A 22,943-nucleotide genomic window follows, 5' to 3' on the forward strand; every position below is an offset into this window, starting at 1 on the left:
CAAGTCGTGTATCTTAGACACCACTGCTCTGTTTTTTTGTCTTTCTTGTGCCATGTGTTCTGCTGTGAATTGTGCTCATCAAATTACTCACAAGAGTAGTTCATAGAGACCTGCTCAAGTCCACTCCCTCATAAAATCATCCTCTACATGAAAGATCCACTTAGCTAGCACATACCAGTCTTACGAATGAAACTTTTAATCTCTATGGTTTTGCCAGCAGCAATGCAATAAGCCACTTTGAATGGCTCTTCAGTTACGGAGTGAGTTGAGATAAGGTTTTGGTTGCACTGGGGAATTTTTAAATACACATTTTTGTACTCAAGAAATTACCAAATTAATTTCATGCCTATTTCTGAATTCATATATTGAAGCGCAGTACATACAGATGGCTAGTCCACTCATATCTATGAAGCGATTAATCTTTTTTCTTTCATTCACACAGTTTCAGAAATCTTTAAAAAGAAATGCTTGCTCCTGAAAACACACATATTTATTCTCAGCACTATTGAGGGGTTTTTTTCTATTTTAATATCAGCCTTCCTTGCAGTATTTTTGCTAAACCTGATCATCCTTTCTTTATTACTTTCTAAAAAACAGTATTGCCTCTTAAGGACTTCAGAAAGAATAGCTAAGATATCATATATTCAAAATTTTATTGCAGCTCATGGCATTACATGGAGCATGGGCACCAGCAAAAGTGTACCTGCACTTTTTTTTTTTTAAACACATAAATCCTATCATACCTTTAGAGAAAACAGCAATTTTATATTAAATATAGGATGGCTAAATCTTCAAAGGGTACTGGAAATATAGGACTTATGGCTGAAATATAGCTTATGACAATCAGAACCATACTGCATGGCATGTACCTTGTACTGCATGCATTACTATATTCACTTTAATTAGATATAAAGACTTGCACAAGAAGATATCAGTGAACAGAAGAGAAGGAAAAACAGCACCATAGTCCTTTATTTGTACTATCGTTTTAAAAAAGGATTCAATATAAGTGCTGTCTACTAAAATAAGTATTACGTAAATAGATTTTTACCACCTAAGTGGTAGGCTATGAAATCTTGCACAAGCATCGCCTTTGCTGAGCCTCTCTTTGGAGACTAATGCTCCTAATTATCAGCCCACACAACTTTATACCGACACTGTGCTGTCGGAAAGTTTATGTTGGCATAGATTTTTTGGTGCCTCTTCTATTGACAGCAATTTGCCATAATTATGTCTGTAGTTCCATTTGCAAAACATGATTTTTATTTAAAATGTCACCATTCAATAAACTCGACATATTGGTGACTAAGCTTTTGACAACCATGCCCTGAAACGATTATTGAATATGTTTGAGAATGAAAAATCAAATGACAAATATCCGTCCATCTTTTCCAAAAGCATCATACTCAACTATCTAATTCCTTTGAGAAATCAGCCCTCTCAGACACTGTTTGTAGAAAGTATAATGGAAAACCTAAAATATATTTAAGATAAACAAGCACTTTAAAGCATCCAGACTTCAAGTTCCTCAAAAGAAAAGAAAGTTTTTTTCTTGTTTGATGAGTAACGTAATTTAAATTTCAATACATTGTCTTACAATTACAACTGCTGTTCTTCCAAATCTATAGGATATTAGAAGATACATGCTTTTAAAACCTGTAAATGTGAACATTTAGACAACAGTAGTTTCCCTAAACACAAGAGTTTTAGAAAACATGGTACTATGAATACTTAATGAAAGCATCCTGATAGCTCATGGCACTATCTGCTCTTTCAGTGACCTAGCCTATCTCAGTCACTCTGAGATTCAAGCATTCGGCTTCAGACTAGATACAGAAGAAAATATGCCCAGCTACACCTGGGGATCAAGATGTGATGGCATCAGGTCCCAGGTACGCTTGGGCTTGGTGACTTTTCCAGGAATTTTACAGTAGGGTAGCAAAATCTGGTGTGAAATTTCTGTGATTCTACCTCGCAATACATGAAGTTTCTAGAATGAGTAAAATGGGTGAAATTTTCTGTTACTGTGTCATAATTCATGTAATTTAGCTATGAGGTCACTAGATGAAATGTAAAAGGAGAAAGCGTGAAACAGTGAAATAATGGCCTCTCTTTTAATCTTGAGCATCAAGATTTTGGAGGATCAAGGAGTGAATTTTCTGCTGCCAATCTTATGTCAGAAACAAATAAGAAGTGTCGAACACCATAACGCTGCTAATTTCTGCATTACTGAGCTGCAAACACATTGCCAAATGATTGTAAACTTGTAATGGGGGCCCAGTAGCTGGCATACATGCTGAACAATAAAGACAGATTTATAGAGGTACATAGCTATAACAGTCTCTTTTTTTTAACTGCACATTCAAAAGCTTCTTATAAATCTGCTGAGACTGTAAATCAAACCTAGTTATTTACTTCAAAGCAGTTAAGTCATCCACTGTTAAAATTAAAGCATAATTCAGCTGCAATAGGCATCCCATCAAGCATGTGGACTCAGAGAACTGCTGTGGGGAGAACGCCGTGGTACATTAGCTTGTAACACTTGGCTCGTTTAACCACCCTCCATCAAAGGCAAAAGTGTACAACTTTCCGCCTTCCTAGGACTCCCTGCTGCATGTACGCACTTTATAAACACTCCGTACACAAAAATAAGGTCACTCAAACATCTTTCTATATACATGCTAAACAGTACATTATTAAAACTTTTAATATAAATTTAAATATAATAGGGAGTTACTTTTGTAATACAAAGTAATCAAGGAAAATGACTTCCAGGAGAAAGTTCAAACAGGTTAGTCCCGGGGTGGGCAACGGCACTTCAAGGGGCACATCTGAGGACTAATGTAGAAGTCAATTATCTTAGTCTGCTGTGAAACAGAGGGTTGGAGAAGCAAGGGAACTCATATTACACGTTTTTTGTAGAAGCTGACACTTGTCAGACAACCCTGGCTCACAGGAGTCAGAGTATGCTATATTCTCTTGCAGGTAAACTGAGGTCTTACTTTTATAGGCTAATTACATGCTGAGTCCAATGCAGTTGCTATTAGCAATATATGGTCCAGACAACATGAATATACAATACATAACATGACCTAGTATTATAAATCACCCTGTTTCTTTTTCCTAAGGATCCTTATTACAATCAATTTAATTTTAACCAGAAGGTAATAATGACCACAGCATATTTCATTCTGATATATGTAAGATGTATGTTCACCCAGGGCACGAAAGTCTTTTTCTGCACCTCAAACATTCAGGGGAAAAGGACATTATGTTCTTCAAAAAAAATGTGCTTGCAAATATAAATTTTATTGAAGAACTATATAACACAATTAAAATCTGCATACTGATCCCAATTTAAATACAGCATGAGAAGTACTACTACAAGAACACCACAAAAACTTTAAAATAATTTTAATTATAAAAAATATAACCTGTACAGTTAGCAAATATATATCTCATCATGCCACATAACACTCCTGAAACAAAGCCATATCATATACTTTAGCAGATGAGATGACCTCTCCTTTTAGGGTTACTAAGGAAACAAAATGAAATTACTTCTTATAGTAAAGGGCATTAAGCCATTTTTGTCATCTCTTTCCCTGCCTCAAAAAATAAATGCAACCCTTCAGAAAGGATCATCACCTCCATGGGTACCTCCTGCTACAATGCCAAGGATCACTGTCGCCAGCTGATGCCATCAACGTGCTTGCACTTCTGCAAGCACTCAGAAACACCGTACGCCATCACCTAATGTCACTACTTACCTTTTATTACGGTTTGAACATAACAAATAAAAACCCCTTCATATCTATGAATGCTGAATGCCAGCTCCCTATGATAAATGCATCCTCATATTACTGTTATCTCATCCTTCCTTTCTTCCTGTTTGTTCACATCTTTTTCATCCATCTCTTACATCTTGTCCGAAACCAAATTAGTAACCTTTGAGGGAGAGACTGTTATATTTATTTGACCTGATCAACGAGGATATAACTGTCCAGACTTCAAATCAAGGCCTACTTGATGCATTTACAAATTAGAATTTAAAGTTTACGATTTAAAGTAATTTTACAATGCTAACTTACTCACTAATTTTTCTTGCTAACTTATTTCCAGTAATGCAAAAAATAAAAATAAAAAAAAACGGTTTTAGAGTTATGCTTTAATTATTTTTCTGTCCATTTTCAACATGACTTCAGGACACTGCTTTTTGGGGGGTTTCTCTTATCTTCACTACAGTGGTGGGATCCCAATATTGGTCTACCTGAACATGAATGCCATTATCTTAAAATTGAATGCCAGCAGAGAGTCCACAAACAAGTCTTATGAACCGTTCAAATAGCTCACATACAATGCTCTCACACGTGCAGAACTTGAACTTTGCCTTCAAAAACCTTAAGGCCTGTTCCAAAATATTTTAACTAGCCACCTTAGAAAGATATGTGGCCATAATCCCTCCTTTTCCCAATTACAGAAGTCTTGTGTACTTTGTGCTAACTACTCCTCCTCTGTATATCCCATACCATTTTAGCATTTCAGCTTTTAAAGCTCACAGCATCCCTATGACATCTGGAAATACCCTTATTCTCATTTCACAGTAAGAGGGGAAAAAAGAAGATTACTTGCTAAATGTCATCCAGTAAGGCTCAGGAAAAACAATGGTCTCCTGACTACCAGCCGACGGCCTTTCTCGCTAAATCACTCCTCCTCTTCTGTAAATACTTTTTTTTTAGAAAAGAAAAAAGGTTCAAATACTTGCAAAGAAAGCATATGTTAGCACAATGAACTGTGACCAGTTATTTAGTAAAATACAGAATATGGTTTACAGTGCATTCATAGACTATCGTAAAAACGTACACCAGCATTATGTTTTCACATTACTTCATCTTACTTGAGTCACCTTTTCCCAAATTGTTCATTTCTGAAGCTAATGCAGTGGTAATGTCTATTTAAAACAAGCCTGAATTTTGCAAACAGTTGAACAGACTTACTGAATAACCGCTATATCCTTGAAAAACCCTTGAAAAGAAAATGCACAGTATTTTCAGGATATTCCTAACTAAAAGGGAAATAGCACTGATCTTCTTTATAAAAACATTCTCGCTACATATATCTATTTATTGAGCTGTTAATACACACACACACACGCATACACATACACACATATATACTGAAATATGGAATCAGATATGTAGGTAAGATACCTGAGACATCCCCGAGATGAGAGTCTCTGGGACCGTAAATTTGGACAGGCATCCACACACTCCTTAATGAGCACATTACCTTTCCTCATTTGGTGTGATACAGTCTTTATGCAATTACACAGGTAAAGATTATTCAGACTTGACCGTCAGCGCGGGCACTGCCATGGTGAACGCCTAAGCCAACATATCAAACTGCCGCTGTTTCGTCACATGCTGATAAAACGCAGGGCTTCCGCTTCGAACCATCGGACAACCCTTTTCTCTGTCATTCTCTCCCCATTAAATTACTTACAACCATTCAAACACTGTCTTTCCAGAACTAAGAAAATTATATAGCTTAAACTCGACTTTAGTAAAAGTGATATGCCCTGCCTAAAAGATTTGTTACATGTAATTTATCAGTTTTAGAACGTGCGCTTCACTAAAAACCACCGCTAAAAATTGGAAAGCAAAACGAGGATTTTATTTTGTTCGACCTAACTCACAAACACTGAAAGGGATAAGATTTGTTCTTCCATTTTATTTATTTAATAACACTGGTATGATCCTTAAAGTTTTCAGCATTTCAGGTCCTACTCCAAAGTTGAAATCAGAAGAAAGCTTTTGATCAAATTCACTCAATTTTTAGTAGAGAGCCACAACGTACGTAAGGACTTGGAGAAGCCAAGCAATATTTCCATGAAATGGAGATAACACTTTTTAAGTCAGCCATTGCTTCTGCCAGTCAAAGAAGTTAAAAATTAAAAAATATATATCCTGTACTAAACCCTAAGGTCAGGTGATGTTTTTAATTTGCCATCCCCACCACAGTGCACATAACAATCACTGGTTTATCAACTTTTGCAAATAGGCATGTCCTCTCTCTGTAAGAGCTCTTCATAAAGTGCTGCTTAAAGGGCAAGGCCCTTACTGTACTGCGACCCATACGAACGCTTCGGTGTCTCCGTTATCGACTGCAGCAGCGCACAGAAACAGCCAGGCTAGACTGAGTGCCGAAAGTGGCTGAGCAGAGCCCAAAGGGGTAGAGTTTATATAATCTCTTAAAACGCAGTGGCAAAGATGTTGAGACTAGTTTTTATTCCATCAGAGATGCAGGTTCTCATTTCAGCTTTACTTCTATTAATGCAAGTTTTCATTAATTTAGGAGAAGCATGGCCCTTATTTACCCACCACAGTATAGCCGTACAAGGCGTTAGATCAAAGTGCGAGTTGCAAAACGGACAAAAAACTTTAGTAAAGGTCACCAGCTAGGATCACAACTTGTAATACTTGTGTTTTTATTCCAGTACTCCTTCCCTTGTATAATAAATATATGTAAACAGCTTTTTTTTTTTTTTCCACCACTGCTTCCCCCCAGAACATACATCAGCCATTTTTTTGTACGGCTGCGCATCTGGCATAGAAGGGACACAGTCAGTACCGGTGACTCCTGTCATACACTAGCAGCGATCGTGCCAATTCACTAATATCAGTCACTCTGTTATGCTCTATATATGCAGTTTTGTATGGAGCAGACACAGCACTGCGCATTCCTAAAAGTCCCCAGGATCTTTGCTGAAAATAAATTCTTTACTTACATTTTCACCTACTGGATAAATGTCTATCCAGGCTGAAATTTGGTCTGCAGTTGCTCAAGTGCTTCTTAACTGGTACCATATTTTGCTAAACAGATGTAAATAAATAGTATTTTTGGTTTTTAATTTTTTTCATGCTTCCTCCTTTACTATAAAGACAAAAGAAGCTTTGAAGAACACTAACTTAGAGTAGTTTACTTTATTGGATAGTCACAGCCTTTTTATTGTAATTATATTGTACTGCTGTTGCAACCAGCCTTCTATGATCTGCATCTCTCAAAGAAATATCTTAAGAAGGTAGAAGATCTAATTTAATGACATGATGCAAAGTACCTTAAGTAAAAAAAAGGCCATGGTTCACCTTCTTTTTTTTTTTGGTAAGATCTGAGTAAAATAGTAAAATATTTGCATTAATAAATTAATGGCTGGAAGTAACTGGCAAATTTGTTGTCAATTAGTTTAATTGGAACAAACTTGATTAGCATCCTGTGTGAAATAGCTGCACTTAGAAAGAAAAGCCCTAGCTATATCATCAAAAACTGGAAATTTATAAATTTAATAAAAAAGTACCAACCAAAGATGAAAAAAGTTCACACATATACAGTTAGCTGATGGCATTTAATACTAAATCATTAATTAGGCACTGCTGTTGAAAATAACTTCTAAGAGTATACACCTAAAGCCTCAAGTTCACAGCCAATGCCACCAAAATGAGCAGTTTACAGCTATGTATCTCCTGTATAGCTCCTATACGCACCTGCCCTTGTTCTAAGAAAGGAGAGGACAAGTTTCGCTGAATACTAAGGACACCTCAAGAGCATGACAGTTGTAGCAGAAAGAGTAGAAGGATGTTTACAATTGCTGTAGCTCAAAACAATCACTTGGATTGCTATGCTGGCATAGCATCAGAAGCAGGTACAAGTTTTGGTTCTGGACAGCAACATCGTCCTGCTTTTGTTTCACTTGCAGCATCTTGCAAAAAAAAAAAGGACTTCCTAGGTTCACCAGAGAGCAAAAAGCCACTCAGCAAGAGGGGGAACCAAGGGAGTGAGGGAGCATCTTTCCTGAACGCTGAGAAGGCTCTGCTATGCAAATGTCTTTGTCTCCCTGGAAATTGCTGGTTACTGAGGTCCACAGTGAATTTTTAGAAGCTGAACAAGTTCAGATCAGGGTTTTTTTTTGTGAAAATCATATTAAAAAGAGTAGTACCAATGACTACCATGTAACAACCAAAAAGAAGCCAACATGGGGCATACGGATGTCAAAGGCTTATGTGTCAATGTGTGCCTAATCCCGTTAAACATGCATTATTTAATTCCACATTATAGAAAAGTGTTACTTGTGTGTTTTTTCTTTTTAATTGACATTCCAGTATTCTTAGAATTGGAGACAGAAATACATTTGTAAAACATTCAGGACAAAATTTTGCATTTTATATTTACAGTAACCTAATTATTTATAACATTAGAATAAAATAATTGTGGGGGCTGTGAAAAACTACCTTCCAAAGCCTTGCTAATAAAACACAAAACATTTATGTTTTACAAGCAAAATAATCCATTCCATTTGTAGACAAACACAGAGAAAGAATTCCTCAGCATTATGCATGGTATAGATAAATTTACATGTCCTGTGTTACAAAAGTTTACTGATACTGTGACAAAGTGTTCATTTTTTATTTACAAAATCCTTCTGCTGCCACTGGATATAGTCAACCTGCTCTTGTAAGTCCTTTCTAGTGCAAAATCTTCATATCAAGGAAGGGGTGGGATGTAAGGAAGACATACCTGAGGCCAGTATCTTTGAATGACTGAAAAATTCCATTCTTGGTAATTAATAAGCACTTAATAAATAACTCTTTTGTCAACAGGGATTAAATGCAGAGGCAACCTAAGGTTGAAGGCAAATTCCACCAATTCAGAACATCTGCCATGGAAGCTTGTGCCTCAGAAAGGTATAATTCAGTGTTATAGGCGTACTAGTCAATCAGGTAGCACAAGCCCCCATGCCAAATTGAATGAGTTGTATCCAAAAGATTCACCAAATGCAGATGGATCCTTCACAGCTAACATTTAGAAGCTAATAGATACAAGACTCTCTTATCATCTCTAATATCACAGATTATAGCTTAACTTTTGTACAAACACCATCAAGTAGAGGATATGTATCTGAATATATGAATACTATTCATACAAAAACACTAATGGATTTGCAATACCCACTATGGTTCAAGGAAGATACCAAACTGATGACGACACGGAAATCCCACAGCCTTCCGGTGATGTCTCAGGCTGTCACTGAGAAAGACTGAATTAATGTGTTTAACAAGAAGGTATGACCTACTCTTAATCTTCTCATAAATCTGATGACCATTCAAAAGGCTATGTTAAATCAATAATCAGAAAGAACAGCCAGTAGCTAAAGACAGGACAAGACTGATAAAAGGAAGTTTCTGTACAGGCTCGAGTCTCTAAAAGAATCTTGCCGTTACATGGTGTAGAAGAGCTGTACAGATGTTTATTATCAGGAACATTGTTCCCTGCTATTTGTAACAGTTCATATTGCTTCAACAAGGCCCCTCATCAGGGCTGTATCATGTACCTAGATCAAAAGTTCTGTAAGTCCAGGGACACCAGAACGAGGAATAAATGTATGGACAGGCCAAAAAAAAAAAAAAAAAAAAAAAACACAGCACCAGAGCCTCCTAGATTACACTAGGTCCATCAAGGTGACCCCAACTGTGTCCCATCTCTACAAAAATAACTTTGGAGAAGGTAAGAAAGGTGACCCTCCCTGAGGCAGCATTTGTCCCATCTCCCCAGAAATGTACGATTAACTGTATCAGATCAGCTAGCGCTCTAGAAGCGCCGAGTGGATGCCACAGACAGGGCAAGTATACCGTGACGTTTCTTTAGGATTCTCTTTTCACCTCCAATAACTTAGTGCTTTCATTTACAAGAAAGAGTTCAGAGTGACAGGACAAGCATTGGGAAGAAATGATTCTGCAGATGCTTGAGCTAGACCCTCATTAAACTGATGTTTAATTGAAGACTCAGCACCTGTAACCCCGCAAAGGTTGCCTTTTTCAAACAGGGCTGTCTATCACAGAGGAAAAAGTAAAATCACATTTTACAGCTATATGACAGCTTATTACACCTATCTGGAGACATGCTCAGTGGGCAAATTTTAAAAAGGAAAAAAAAAAACACTCTTCAGAGCTGTTATCCTCCTGCGTAAGCCTAACTTTGCTTTGATTTCTCATGAATATTCACAGGAACTTTATAGGAAGTTTGCTGACAGAAGCTCCATCCTCAGCGCTAAGCGCTTTCTTCAGTGATTGAGGTTTATAAATGCCAAGTGACTGTAGCTATTTTGAGCTGCACAACATTAGTAGTTCTGGTTAACCACTACTAGGATGTGTTTTAGGTCCTGGGGAGGGGGTGGAATTTGGGCTTGTGGTTGGTTGTTTCTGTATGATCTCAAAGTACCAAGAAAAGGAGATAAACGCCACCACCACCTCCCCAACCACCCCCCCACCCCAACATATCCTAAACTTCTTTTCCACTGTTTCATTTGCAAGGAGCTATTGGGGGTTTTTTTTTGAGTAAGCTCAGAAGAAAGGTAAGCATGTCTCTGTGTGGGTGGGTGTGTGTGTGCGCGCGTGTGTGTGTGTCTGTGTGGTGGGCTACTTGGGCAACCAGGACCATGGGAAAAAACAGGAAGGTAACCATACAGACATGTTTGATACTGGTCATCCTCCCATTTTGCTGCAGACACTTCTGTCTGGGCTTCCTGCCTGATAGTCTCCATAATGACCACACTCAAGAAGAGGGAAAGCCAAAAAGTGTGCTTGGCTAGGGCTTGGTGAAGGCAAGGAGAAAGTGTTAAATCCCCTGAGCAGAGAGGACGATACATCTACATTATGTGTATTCTGCACTTGCCAGCTTAGATGCTGGCTGTTGCCCAAAGGAGACTGCCAGCTCTGTCCTAGTCATGTGTTCCCAACCTTGCAATGACTCCTTCCTTGTGCTGTGTAGGGAAGGCTAGGGAAAATAGCTGGATTAAAACTGAGACGGTAGATGGAGTAAAATGTTTCTTTTCATCTGGATCAGTTCCACACAAGCACACCTGCCTGCAGAAAAGCCTGTATGTGTTCTGAGGGTAGGTAAGATTGTCTGTCTGGAGGTATAAAACACCACAAGACAGCAAAGCTAGATGCAACCATTCCAGGATTTCTAATAGTACCAGTGTGCAGTGGTAACTAAATGCAAAGGAAACCTGAACCAAATACCATCCAAGCAGAAAATACCATGCTCTGAAGTAGCAACCCAAAGAGAGATTTTCCTACATTCTACCCAAGAATAGCAGCTAAGACCACAGGCTGCACTCCCTGGCACTTGTTCGGAGAGCAAATAGGGTGCTTGGTACTTGTACTGATGAAGATACAAAATGTTTACTAAAATGAGGAAGAAGAAGATTCTGCCGTCCAGAAGATGCTGCTCTTGCTGGCTTCCCTGCACTTGACAAGCATTGGCAGGCGATTCCACGTCAAGGTTAGGAATAGCACAAGGTTAGGAGGGATTTTGCATCCTCATTCCATTTAAAAACTTCACCAGTTTTGGTCCCAAAGATAGCACTTCACATAAACAATTGTTCATCCAAGTCTTGATGTACAAATGAGGAGTGGGTTGTCAGATGGTGTAAAGCGTCAAGAAGTGTTTGGCTTATTACAGGCATTGGTTACACAAGTCTGATTATTTAAGAGTCTTCCCTGAAAGCCTACTTGGCTCTGATACTGTCTGCACAAATCTTTCCAGGAGGAAGCTTTCCAGCATCACTTCCAACAACTCCTAGGTCTTGTTGGACAAAGATGAAACAGCATGTCAAAGCCCGGCTTTGGATGAGACACGAATGCCTGTGCTGACGTTACCATGCCTATGGGAACCTATTCTTATTTGAAAGAAGAAACCTATCAAGCAAGCAAAGAACAAATCTATTAACAAAATAATAAATTTCTTAAGATGAAAACTAGCTTACTAAGCCTGAGGAATACCAGCACTGGATTCCCATCCTGTTCTCCTGCAGCAAGTGACACCTGAGGGCAGGACCAGCCTGCCCTATATCTTTATCCTTGCGTAGCATAATTGACAGATGCAGACTGAATTAATGTTGCTCTTCAAAAAACAATCTAGTAGCATATGTCTGGGATACATACATACCACAATGAAGTCCTATTGGACTGTCTTTGAGGAAAAATGCTAGATACTAAAGGATTATAATTTCCTTTCTTTTGTAAATCCAAGGTTTATGCTCACTACCTAGTGCTTGTACTATGCAATCCACGATGAAAACAAAGTAATTTTCATGGTCTCTGCTTTCCTAAATGTAGTCTTTCATCTTAAAATACAATCTATATTCTTTGTTCCTAATTACAAGATATTATACTTGCTTGTGCTAGAACAAACGCTTTGAATAGGTCCACTTCAAGCAGTCCTGATCACTTTGCATAACTGACTTTTCTACCAATTTTTCTGTCATATGCAAATGATGATAGCTTTTCTTCCAGATAACTAACTAAGAACAGATTAAAAAACTAGCATAAATAAATTTAAAAATCCCATGGACACTGCTAAGAATAATTTTTTGTTCATTTAGGACTAGCCCTGTTCTCTTTCTGGCTAGATGAATGTTTCCTTGCTAAAACAAACAAACAAACAAACAACCCCTCCCCACACGCACACAAAAGAAGCACAGCAACTCCAGATATACGTCTACAAGGGAAGATTTTATCAGGTGGATAATTTCTATATTGAATACTGGAAAAATACGAAGTTCGTAGTTGAATCCTTTAGAAGTTATTATTCCCATAAGAGGAGCAGCATGTTGTCCATGCTGTCTCCGCTGCCCCAGGGAACAGACTGGCAGAGCTGTAAGCCAGAGCGGGACCAAAGCAGCTCTTGCACTACTTGTCCCGCTGAGGATGGAGCCAAGGACATGGGAGCCAACTACAGCTAAATCTACCAGATTTTATCAGTTGGAGCTCCAAGGCCACTGATTGTTTCCTAAACCAAAATCAAACAAAAAGTTTCTGCAGTCAACACATGTCCATGGGAATTTCAATTCTTTATTTAAACAAGACTGAATGATTACAGTGAAGTTTCAGAGAAACATCAGAGTCCACGCTGATGTGTACTAACACTATGAAGAATGATTAGCTCATTAATTCCAGGCACTGTATTCATTTCAAACCCATAATACAGCCTTAATTTTGCAAACAGATGTGCTAATGCAGATCCAAACGCCACAGAGATTAGCAATTCTTTTCACACGCAGAGAACAGAGGGAGAGGAATGAAGGCGAGGACGGGCGAAAAATGAAAAACACAGCACTAAGATGCACTTTGATGATGAAGATAAGGGACAGAACAGATACACGTACAGTTCAACACAAAGTAAATTTTGCTAAGGACTGTAGTCAATCTGATTGCTCTTACTAAAAGGAAGATAAAACAAAATAACAATAACAGTGAATTAAGAAGGCACATTCAAATATGACCGCGGAGATTCTTAGGGCTCTTAGATACCTAAAATATGAAAAATTTTCAAAAATACAACACAAAAATGCAAAAAACCATTTAAAAGGCTAATAAAAAAATACCACTCTGCTCTACATCTAAGATAAGAGTCCTCTAAAAGTAGTAGAGTCACAATGAGTGGTTAACAAAAAAAAAATAAAAAACACCAAAGCTCTCTTTTTTTTTCAATTTAATTTTCTATATACGGAATTAGATAAAGAAGTAAAAATCAATCTCTTACCCTGGAAAAATAATCACATCTTACAGCATTTATCATGATAGTCTAAAGCATAATCTCTTGAAGAATTTACCACTTTGATATGCACCTCCAAGAGGTCTAATCAAACCTGTGATTTGGACACTGAACTGGACAGTCAGAAGGTCTGAGATCAGTTCAGATTTATTCTTTGATGTCTGTCTCTACTTAAAATGATTTTTCAAAAACTTAGGTCCAATGCAAACTAATGGAGATTCCAGTTCTGAGTTTTCTGAAGCCTATTATTAACACCATCATTATACTCTTCAGTGCTGTGCTTTACCCACTGATCTGTGGACAACTGTGAAAGATGAAGAATGCACTTTTTTAAAAACTGTATGTTATTTTGTAGTCTATACACATAAAAATATCTAAATGGATCAACAACTCCTTCAGAAGATAGCGAGGTCCACCAACTGAGAAGATGATTAAAAGCTAATGATGCAATGCAGAAGACTACTTCAGTATTACAAGTTAAATCTTTCTTACTGCAAAAAAGGCAGCAATTTATTTCCTATAAATCACAAAATATTTTATTATTTGCAAGAACTTATATATCTGTGATCACTGACAGCAAACGTGGTAAGCGTATATCTCCCATTAATTCCTTGTTAAAAGCACTGTTCCAGTAGCAAAGAATCTTTTCCAAGCTTTATGTAGCAATACATCGCCAGAGAAAAGGAGGCCTTTTACATTTCTTCTTCCTTTGCACTGTCCTGTGTTTGTAAGACTATACCTTTTACACATTCTACTTAGACTATAAAAATGCACATCTTTAAAAAACTTGGATATATACATTTAGAGAGGGAAATATAAAAGTGCTTATGAGTTTCAGTTAAGAGTATCTTCAACAGGAAGCCCCAAAATAGTTCTAAAGTCTCCTGCAAGTTAGAAAAGACAGACACTACCTCGTTTTGCTAAAAGACTGTCAAATACTTACTGTGAAGATACTGAGCGATGTTTACTATCCATTCATCTGTTAACTTCCCAGCTTTTGTTATCTTGATACATTTGAACTGACTTAAAGGATCTCTTGATTCAATCCAACATATTGTGTCCTCTTTGTAAATATAATCTAGCGTAAAAATTGCAGATCCTTTCACAGGAGTTTGGGTAGACACTCTGCTTCCATTAAGATATAATACCTCAATTGTTTCAGAGTTTGCAATCAGCAGAAGTGGAGGTCTATCAGTGGGCTCTAAAAATAAAGCAAAGAGAAATTAAAGTGCTAACAGACTAGGTATACCATATTTATCTTTCCCGCTTTAATGTAGTTTTACATGCTCTTACCTGCATGTTTTAAGAGACATAATTGCCTTTTTGTTTCCATTTTCATACCTATCACCTATGTCAAATTATGACTCTATTTTATCCTCCTGTTATAAAGGTTCACATCATTAAGGAAAATTAATTATCCTAGCCATAGCTTCTGTTACATTCAAAGTATCAGTACTACAACATTTTCATATCTAAATCATAAAAGAAATACAAGTTATGCAAATCATTTCTATCTGGATTACTGACACTGTTAAAAGAATATAGGTCAAGAAAAACTGAACAGCTTATGAGTATGCCTGAAATAGTAAGATACTTTTCTCATTTCAGACTGTGACACAGAACAAAAACTGAGTGAATGCAGCTTAAAGAAAGACTAATGCAACGAAACCTGGCTACATCATACACGATAGGCATAGTACCAGAGGAGAAAGCTTTATGCAATTGGAGAGTCCTGACCGCAAAAAAAGGAACAGCGAATGTGAAGTTTCTACTAGAAAAACATTCAGGTCACAACAAAAAATACGTAAGGGGAAGCAACTCATAGTAGGGTATCACATGCAACTTAAAGTGAGACCTCTTGTCACATTCACCTGAATCACTTTGACCAGAAGTCCTGCTAATAATTTATAACAATACTTGAACAATGTGTGAATAATGAAGAAAACAATAATACCTGAACAGTGAAGAAGATTCCCTGAGAGAGAAAGACATGACAGTAAGGTATACTTAAAAACTGGATTGTGTAACCTGGAGCTATAGTACCCAAAGCCCCACTGCTGGAAGTTACGGCCAAGTGTACGTAGTGGAACTTTCACAGCAACCACGAATACTTTTTCTTGTAGGCTAAGATTAAAACATACCTAGTCAACTCAGTGTAGGTTTTCAGTCTTTAGCAGAAGAAGGCATCTCATTCATATAGGCAGATCCTTGCCTGCAAAGAAGAGATCTCTGCTTTGACTGAGCTTTCCAGGGAGACTCGAGGGTTGAGTCACTGCCTTGCCCGTACAGCTGCTGTTGCAAGGGACCTAGCATACCCACTGAAGCATGGTCCTAGCAACAAACTGATGTTTAATTGCAATAGAAACAACTGCCTCTAAAACTCGCCACCACAAGCAGAAAAATTCTTTCAGCTAATGATTAAACCAGAGCCCCACAAATACAGAATTCTCTTAGAGGGGATAATAGGTTTGTAGCACTACTGAGAGCAGGGGATAATAGGTTTGTAGCACTACTGAGAGCAGGCTGTTGACAACAGCAAGGTCTGCAGTGAATGCGAAGAAGCTGCCACACTACTCCTGGAGCAAAGCGTTTCCCATGTACCCTTCACACTTCCTGTTTGAGGGTGTCATCAATAACCCTTAATCTGCTTTCTTTTCCTGACTGCTTGATGGACAGAATGAATTTTACCTGTTTTGTTTTTTTGCAGAGACTCTATAGAAGTGTAACAGGTAATTCAAGAACTACTCACATCTATTTATATGCCAAAGGTGGCAACAGATGGACTGTGCCAAAGAAATACTGAACAAGTTAGTGATGTCAGATGCAATATTTCCAGATGAAAGTACTATTCCAAACATAGAGTAGATGCTTATATAGGACCTAAATGGACTGAGCCTCACTGAATGTCTAAAGCTGTTACTGAAGACTCTGCAGAAATACTGACTCCCAAGATAAGGTGACCACAGAGAATTTTGTAGAACTTCTTTGTTCCTTTAAGGAGATTGAAATTCCCTAAGACATTATTATTTAAACTTGCTTTAGGTTTAAATGGGCAACAAATGATGTCTATTTTTGCAATGAGATGTGTTCATAGCAGTCAGTCAATGGAAACTTGTCCCCTGCAAACATTCAACATTAGAGCATGTCCTATTCATTTGGGAAATTATAAAATGCTGTCAAGTGGGCAAACTTTCAGAAGTTGTATGTTGAAAATTTTGCCCTAAACCCTACAGTCTCACACTCTAATTTGCAAGCATGTGTGAAAATTGTTTGTGTTGCTAAGTCAAGGGCTCTCACTCCAAAGCTGTCTACTTACAGTCAAAGGAATGAATCAGTGTTTTAGCCCTGTATTTAAATGCAGTATTTTCGATCAATATTCTATTTAACAAAGTTTTCAAAATTTTACTGAGCAATTCTAGCACAAGGAATGGAGAAAAAATTTGCATACATGAAAGGATCTGACAATTAATACTTCATCAGCAAGTCTGATTAAATAGAAAAAAAAAATGCTTAGTGACTACATTGCTTAGTGGTCTGCACTGAAATCCACAGAAGTAGGCATTAAATTCTATTCTTTGGTACTATAAACTTTTATTTAAGCTTCTTTTTTGCATTTGGTTTACTTTCTTACCAAAAATTGTCTTGTCTATAACGGCTCAGCATGTACTCTTTTCCAAGGTGGCTTTCATTGACTCTTCTCCTATTGTGTTTCTTTCCATAATGTATACTCTGCCTTGTGACATGCATTTTCTCTCTTCAGTAAACCTCACGTTCACATTTGCAAAACCACACTTCCTGAAATTTAGTCCTTTCCTACCTTACTTTCTGTCTTCACCTTTCTCGCATTCAGTTCCAACAATATATCACCGATATCCACATACAAAAGTATTTTAAAAATTTCAAAGGTACGTAAAGATAGAAGGAATTGAGCTTGTTTAAGAAAAGCAACTTTTGTAAAGTGGGATAAGCCACAGGTGAAGCTCCCTAGCCTTGCTTTTTCCAAAAGAGAAATAGGTGCAAGGTTATAATAGAGAACCACTTCCTTTTGTGAAGTGTTTTGAACTGATCTATTGAAAATTATAACAAGGATTTAATACCTCACTAAACTGTGGAGAAAGGGTGTAGTTTAGTCTTAATGTCTAAGACATAAGGGAATTCTGAGAAAGAATTATCGTCGAAAATCCTGAGCAGTGGTTGTAATCAAACCTGGCTCCAGACAAAGGAATCATAACTAATCTTGGCACTACTAAGAGCGTCTACTTTGCAGGCGCTATTAAACATTTAAAGCACATTTGTATTCTTGCAGAACTTATCCAGAAACTAGATTACTGAGCTTGAAATTATATTTTTCAAGCAGTCCATAGAAGCAATAATTCAATGGATTGAATCAGTTAATCATGTTTTTTTCACAGTATGCTGGGTAACCTATTCATTTCAATGTTGCTCAGCTAAACACTTATGTCCTAGTCACGTATTTTAAAAAAAGTAAATACGTTCAATTAAAATTATTTTTATCACAAAACTACAGACAAAATGATTAAAAAATTGTATAAAGCGTCTTAATGTATACATTGTATAATGTAGCTAAGAAATATAAAAGAAGCTTAAAATTATTTCAGGTTTTTCAGTCATATATACTGCTTTTCCATTTCTCAAGAATGGAATCTATACAGATTAAAAGTTTAGTGCATGCAGCTAGGATGAGTTACTGTTATTCTTCTCAGAGTTTTCTTTTCCCTTTCGTTCTATGTGAAAGATAAGAAGTGAACAGCTCTCTAATCCAGGAAAGTTTTACGATTCATCCCTCTTGTCTAAAATGAAAGTATCTTCCTTTGAATTATGTTTAAGATATAATAGTGAAAAAGATGAAAGACTTGCATTTCTTCCCTCCCTGATCTTGTCTAAACTGCAGATCAATAAGTAATGTTGCAACAAATAAGGAACTAAGGATTTCTGTCCTGCCACCCACAGTCATAGTTCTCCTGTGGAAGACAATCTTCACAAATGCCAGCAGAAATTTTTCGTTAGAGCGATATGAAAAGGAGGAAAGTAGAAATCAGGGCTTACCAGCATCTCCGTAATGTGCACCTCAGGAAGAGAATCTTTGGAAGTAAATTCTAAGCACTTTGCTTACATGTTACTATGGTTGACGTTGTGCAAGTTCGAAAAATATTCTTAGTAGTACAGAATGAAACGCAGTCAGTTTTTATTTTGAAATTAATATTTAACATTTATCCACAGTACATCTAAAAATGGGTTATTTTTACTCTCAAGCCACAAAAACTAGTTCTGCGAGGTTTTAAAAGAAAACTGTGCTGTGAAATCAGTTCGTGATGAATATTTTCTAAAATATCAGAAACAGATTTTTACTTTAACCATTATCAGTTCATCCTGCTATATTTGTATGACAAATGTTTCTTATCCCATGGTGTCTTCTCTCTAGATAGGCTAGCAAGATATAAAGCATACCAGGTACTTTTGGAAGAAAGCAAGCTTTTTTCCTAAGCTAAAGATTTCCAATTCTGTCATTTTGTGTCCTTAAATATTCTTTTCATCACACGCAGGCCTTGCAAGAGAGGTATAAAATCGTGGTAAACAAGCTCTAGAACTTGTGCTCAGCAAAGCTACGTTTTGTTTTCTTTTCACCTTGGAAGAAGTCATTACTGCTTTATACATAAAAGAAAGTGTGGTTAAAAAGTCGTGAAAAAACCGTGGTGTGCCCTCAGCTGTTTTGATATCTATTTTAACATCCTTCCCAAAGGTAACATGCGGCTACAAGTTTCAGGTTCCAAAGTTATTTCAATGAGCTGAGGAAGAAAATGCAGAATTTAATGAAGTATAAACCTACCCACCTTTACAGCTAAGCATTTTGCTGCCTAACGGGTAGAAAAACATCAACTTCTGGGAATGTTTTTGCTAATTTGTTAGTGCAGAAACACCGCTTGGCGGCGATGGGCTCCGAAGCTGAGGGAGGGCTGGAGGAGCCGTCCGGAGGCCACGGCACCCACCCACGGGTGCCCCCAGGGCTGCCCGACCCGCTCAGCCCTGCACGCCGGCCGCAGGCTCCTCCACCACGGTGTGATGAGGGCCAACAGAGAGAAAGATGTTAAATTCTCTATCAGCAAATATTTAGCAAATTCAGTTTGCTAAAATACGGCAGAGGAGCGCTATCGTTTGTCGTTACATATTCTGCTGCATCTAGGCTCTCAGCATGGACTGCAAGTAATCTCATTAGCAGATTCACTGTTATTAGCATGAGAAAATTTTACCTAATGCCTAACCTAAACCTCTAGTGCTGCTTATCTACCTTTCACACACACACCAGAATATTCCTTAGCTCATTTTCTTTAAATAGTGGACAATCGTTTTCATCAAATGTAGACCAAGGGGAAAGCTTGCTCTTCCCAGCCTTACTTTCTCTGTGCTTTTAGAGAAAAAAAAAAGTTGAAATTTTTCCTCAGGAGTCTTGGGCTTTTTTTCCTAGACACTTCTAACAGTTTTCTCCTGGGGTCTATCCTCCTGGGGCCCGTCTGCCTTGCGTGATGATGCCCCACACTGGACGTAGCAGCCCAGCTGACGCCTTCCCGCTGCTGAGTAAGTGGCAGGATTCCTTCAAACGTCTTGCAAGTAATATTCCTACTTACACATACCAGGATAGTCCCTTCCCCCTCCTCTGCCAACCGCAGCACATTTTGGACTCATTTTGGAGTTGTATCCATTAAACGTTTTAGATACTTTTCTCCAGAACTGGTCCCTAGTTAGTCGTTCATCGATCCTTATTTGTGCAGGGCAGCACCTTGCTTTTCTCCCTGCTCGAACCTTATCCTATAAGACAGCGACTTGTGAAAAGCAAGTTGTACTATCAGTCTACTTCTGCATGTAATGGTAAGGGTGAAGGAGTATGTGAGCACCTCCCTACTTCCCACACTTTAAGCTGGGTCCTGTGAAGCAGCGTAAGTTACTACCAGCCATTGGAGCTGTTGCAGCACTCGGCGACAGAAACGCCATCATTCCTGTGCCTGGCTTCTTGTAGCCCTCTGTGAGCTATGAAGTATTTGGTCTAAATATTCCACATCTTGATTACTTAATCCAGCATTACTTCAAGGAAAAGTTATGTTTCTGCACAGAACCAATGTAACAGGAGCAACATTCATTTCTTCACAGCACCACGATCTTGATTTGTACTATCCTGCAGTGATTGCACGGATTAATGACTAGTGATTCCCTGCTGCAAATATCAGAAAAGACGAAAATTGCTGTAAAATAAATATGATGAGGTACTACAAAAGACAGAGGACTTCTCTGTTTTGCTGAAGAGACTCATTTCTCCAAGACCACCACGACACTGACAGCTCACTATGACACTGTTGCACAGCCTGCTGGATCCAAGAAAGGAAACTCAGAGACTCATCTCACCCCCGCTACTAGCACCATGAAAACTTCCTGATCGAGAATTATGTTATTGATTGATAAGGAAAAAGCATATTGAAATATTTTTATTTTGTATGGAATTTCTAATATTATACTATTTATCTCAGTGAATTTGTTCCAATCCATAGCTATGCTATATGGATCAGTACAAAATTTGATAGTAACAAGAACAAATCATGCCCTTACTAGCACTCAAGTCTGAGCATGCTTCGCAATGCCTTTTCCTTGAAGTAGCCTCAAAAAACACTAGACACTCACATTTTACAATAGCAAAATACCTATAGAAGTCTTAAAAAAATCAAAATGCAGAAGCCTAAATAAAAACATTACAAATGTAGTTTTACACTTGGGTCTTGAATCACTGAGGATGTTGAATCGATCAATAAGAAAGGTTTTCTTTTTTTTTTAAAAAAAAAGGTTGTTAAGTCAATGTGCTGAGTAAGAAAATACTTTGCACAATATGGCTTCATTAAACACAATTCACAAATTCCCTCAAATACCCATTTTATTATTACTAAAGAAAATATGCATTAAGTAACAAAGAAAGCCTAGCGTGAATATGTTAACCATGAAATTCACCCCTTGGGATATTTCAAGGACAAAGCAATCTCATGTCTTTTTTTATCCTAAGGGTACAATTACCTCTTGATAATTTCCTCTGCCTTGTCACCATCTCCACTGTCTTAACAGAGTAAACAGCTTATTTTGTTTGTGTGGGGAAAATCTTTGTTTTATTTATTAAGAGGGAAACTGGTAACTGTTCTAATCTTGGCTGAATTGAGTATTTTACGTTAATTAATAATAACCATATAATAACTTTTAATAATGCCCTTGGAGTATTGTCATAGTATGTGAAAAGTGTCCTAGGGTCGTTAAGGGTAGATCTCTTAATAAAGTGAAGGAAAGTCTGTCTCTTCTTAGCATGCACTTCTATCTGTCTTTTCACATGTATCCTCTAGACAGAACCAAAACAAAAAAAATATTTTCATTAAGGTAAAAAGAGTTTAAAACTTACCGGTTTTGGCCTTGCAAGATTTGTTATCGGGCTGAAGTACATAACCCTCCACGCAGCTACAAGTGTATGATCCATCCGTATTTACACACATCTGGCTACAGCTTCCATACGTATTACATTCATTCAAATCTAGAGGGACATTAAGGAGAGTTTGTTTAAAGATAAAGAGCGTTTGTAAAAGAAAGAAAAGAAAAGTATGAGGAAATTCAATAAAAACTCAGATTTTTAGAGTAAAATTTAGTTCATTGAGCGATTAGAGTATGGCACTTTATTTTTTCCCCTTCTCAGACTCTGACCTTATCGCAGGCCTTGGCTGCTGAACTTACTCCAATAACCAAATAGAAGATCGAGAGTTTTCACATTTAATTGCTATTAATTTTGAAAGAATAAACCTTCATTTGTTCAATTAATATCCAGTGTCTATATCATGTCAGGGACGCATTTGGGCTCTTGTTACTACTCGGGACCACTTTCACCTGCACTTACAACTATCAGGGACCATGAATGAAACATTTCAAGAGGGGAAATAATCAATTCTCCTGCTCAACGTATTTATGGTGGAGATGTCTTACAGTTCCTTACAAGGAACACCCACAACTTCGACATTAAACCATCATTCACAACATCAAAAACTATATATTCCTCTAATACATATAAAGAACAATTTTCTCAACTAGGCTATATAGGCATAATGCTATGATATCAAGGCATGCTATTTAACAGTGTTTGAGGGTTTAAGTAATAAATTGGTATCTTAAAAAGCTGCTGCTGAAATTATTTCCTCTCATATATTTTCAGTCACCAAACATGACAAGTATAGATCAGAAGAGCTTACAATAAATTACATTTATGAAGAATCTGGCCTAGCACTATTACATGGAGAAAG

At 37.5% G+C, this 22,943-nt stretch overlaps 1 protein-coding gene across 2 annotated transcripts in view; it reads right to left on the reverse strand.

The window, feature by feature from the left end:
* LRP1B (LDL receptor related protein 1B) overlaps positions 1–22,943 on the reverse strand; it is a 741,350-nt gene that overhangs the window by 337,567 nt on the left and 380,840 nt on the right. For both annotated transcript variants that reach the window (XM_068949290.1, XM_068949291.1), the window contains 2 exons: positions 22,058–22,186; positions 14,555–14,812 (listed from right to left, as the gene is read on the reverse strand). In XM_068949290.1, coding sequence (XP_068805391.1) covers positions 14,555–14,812; positions 22,058–22,186 — 387 coding nt within the window. The remainder of the gene's footprint in view (positions 1–14,554; positions 14,813–22,057; positions 22,187–22,943) is intronic.

This window comes from Struthio camelus, chromosome 6, assembly GCF_040807025.1.
Source record: "Struthio camelus isolate bStrCam1 chromosome 6, bStrCam1.hap1, whole genome shotgun sequence".
Classification (NCBI taxonomy): domain Eukaryota; kingdom Metazoa; phylum Chordata; class Aves; order Struthioniformes; family Struthionidae; genus Struthio; species Struthio camelus.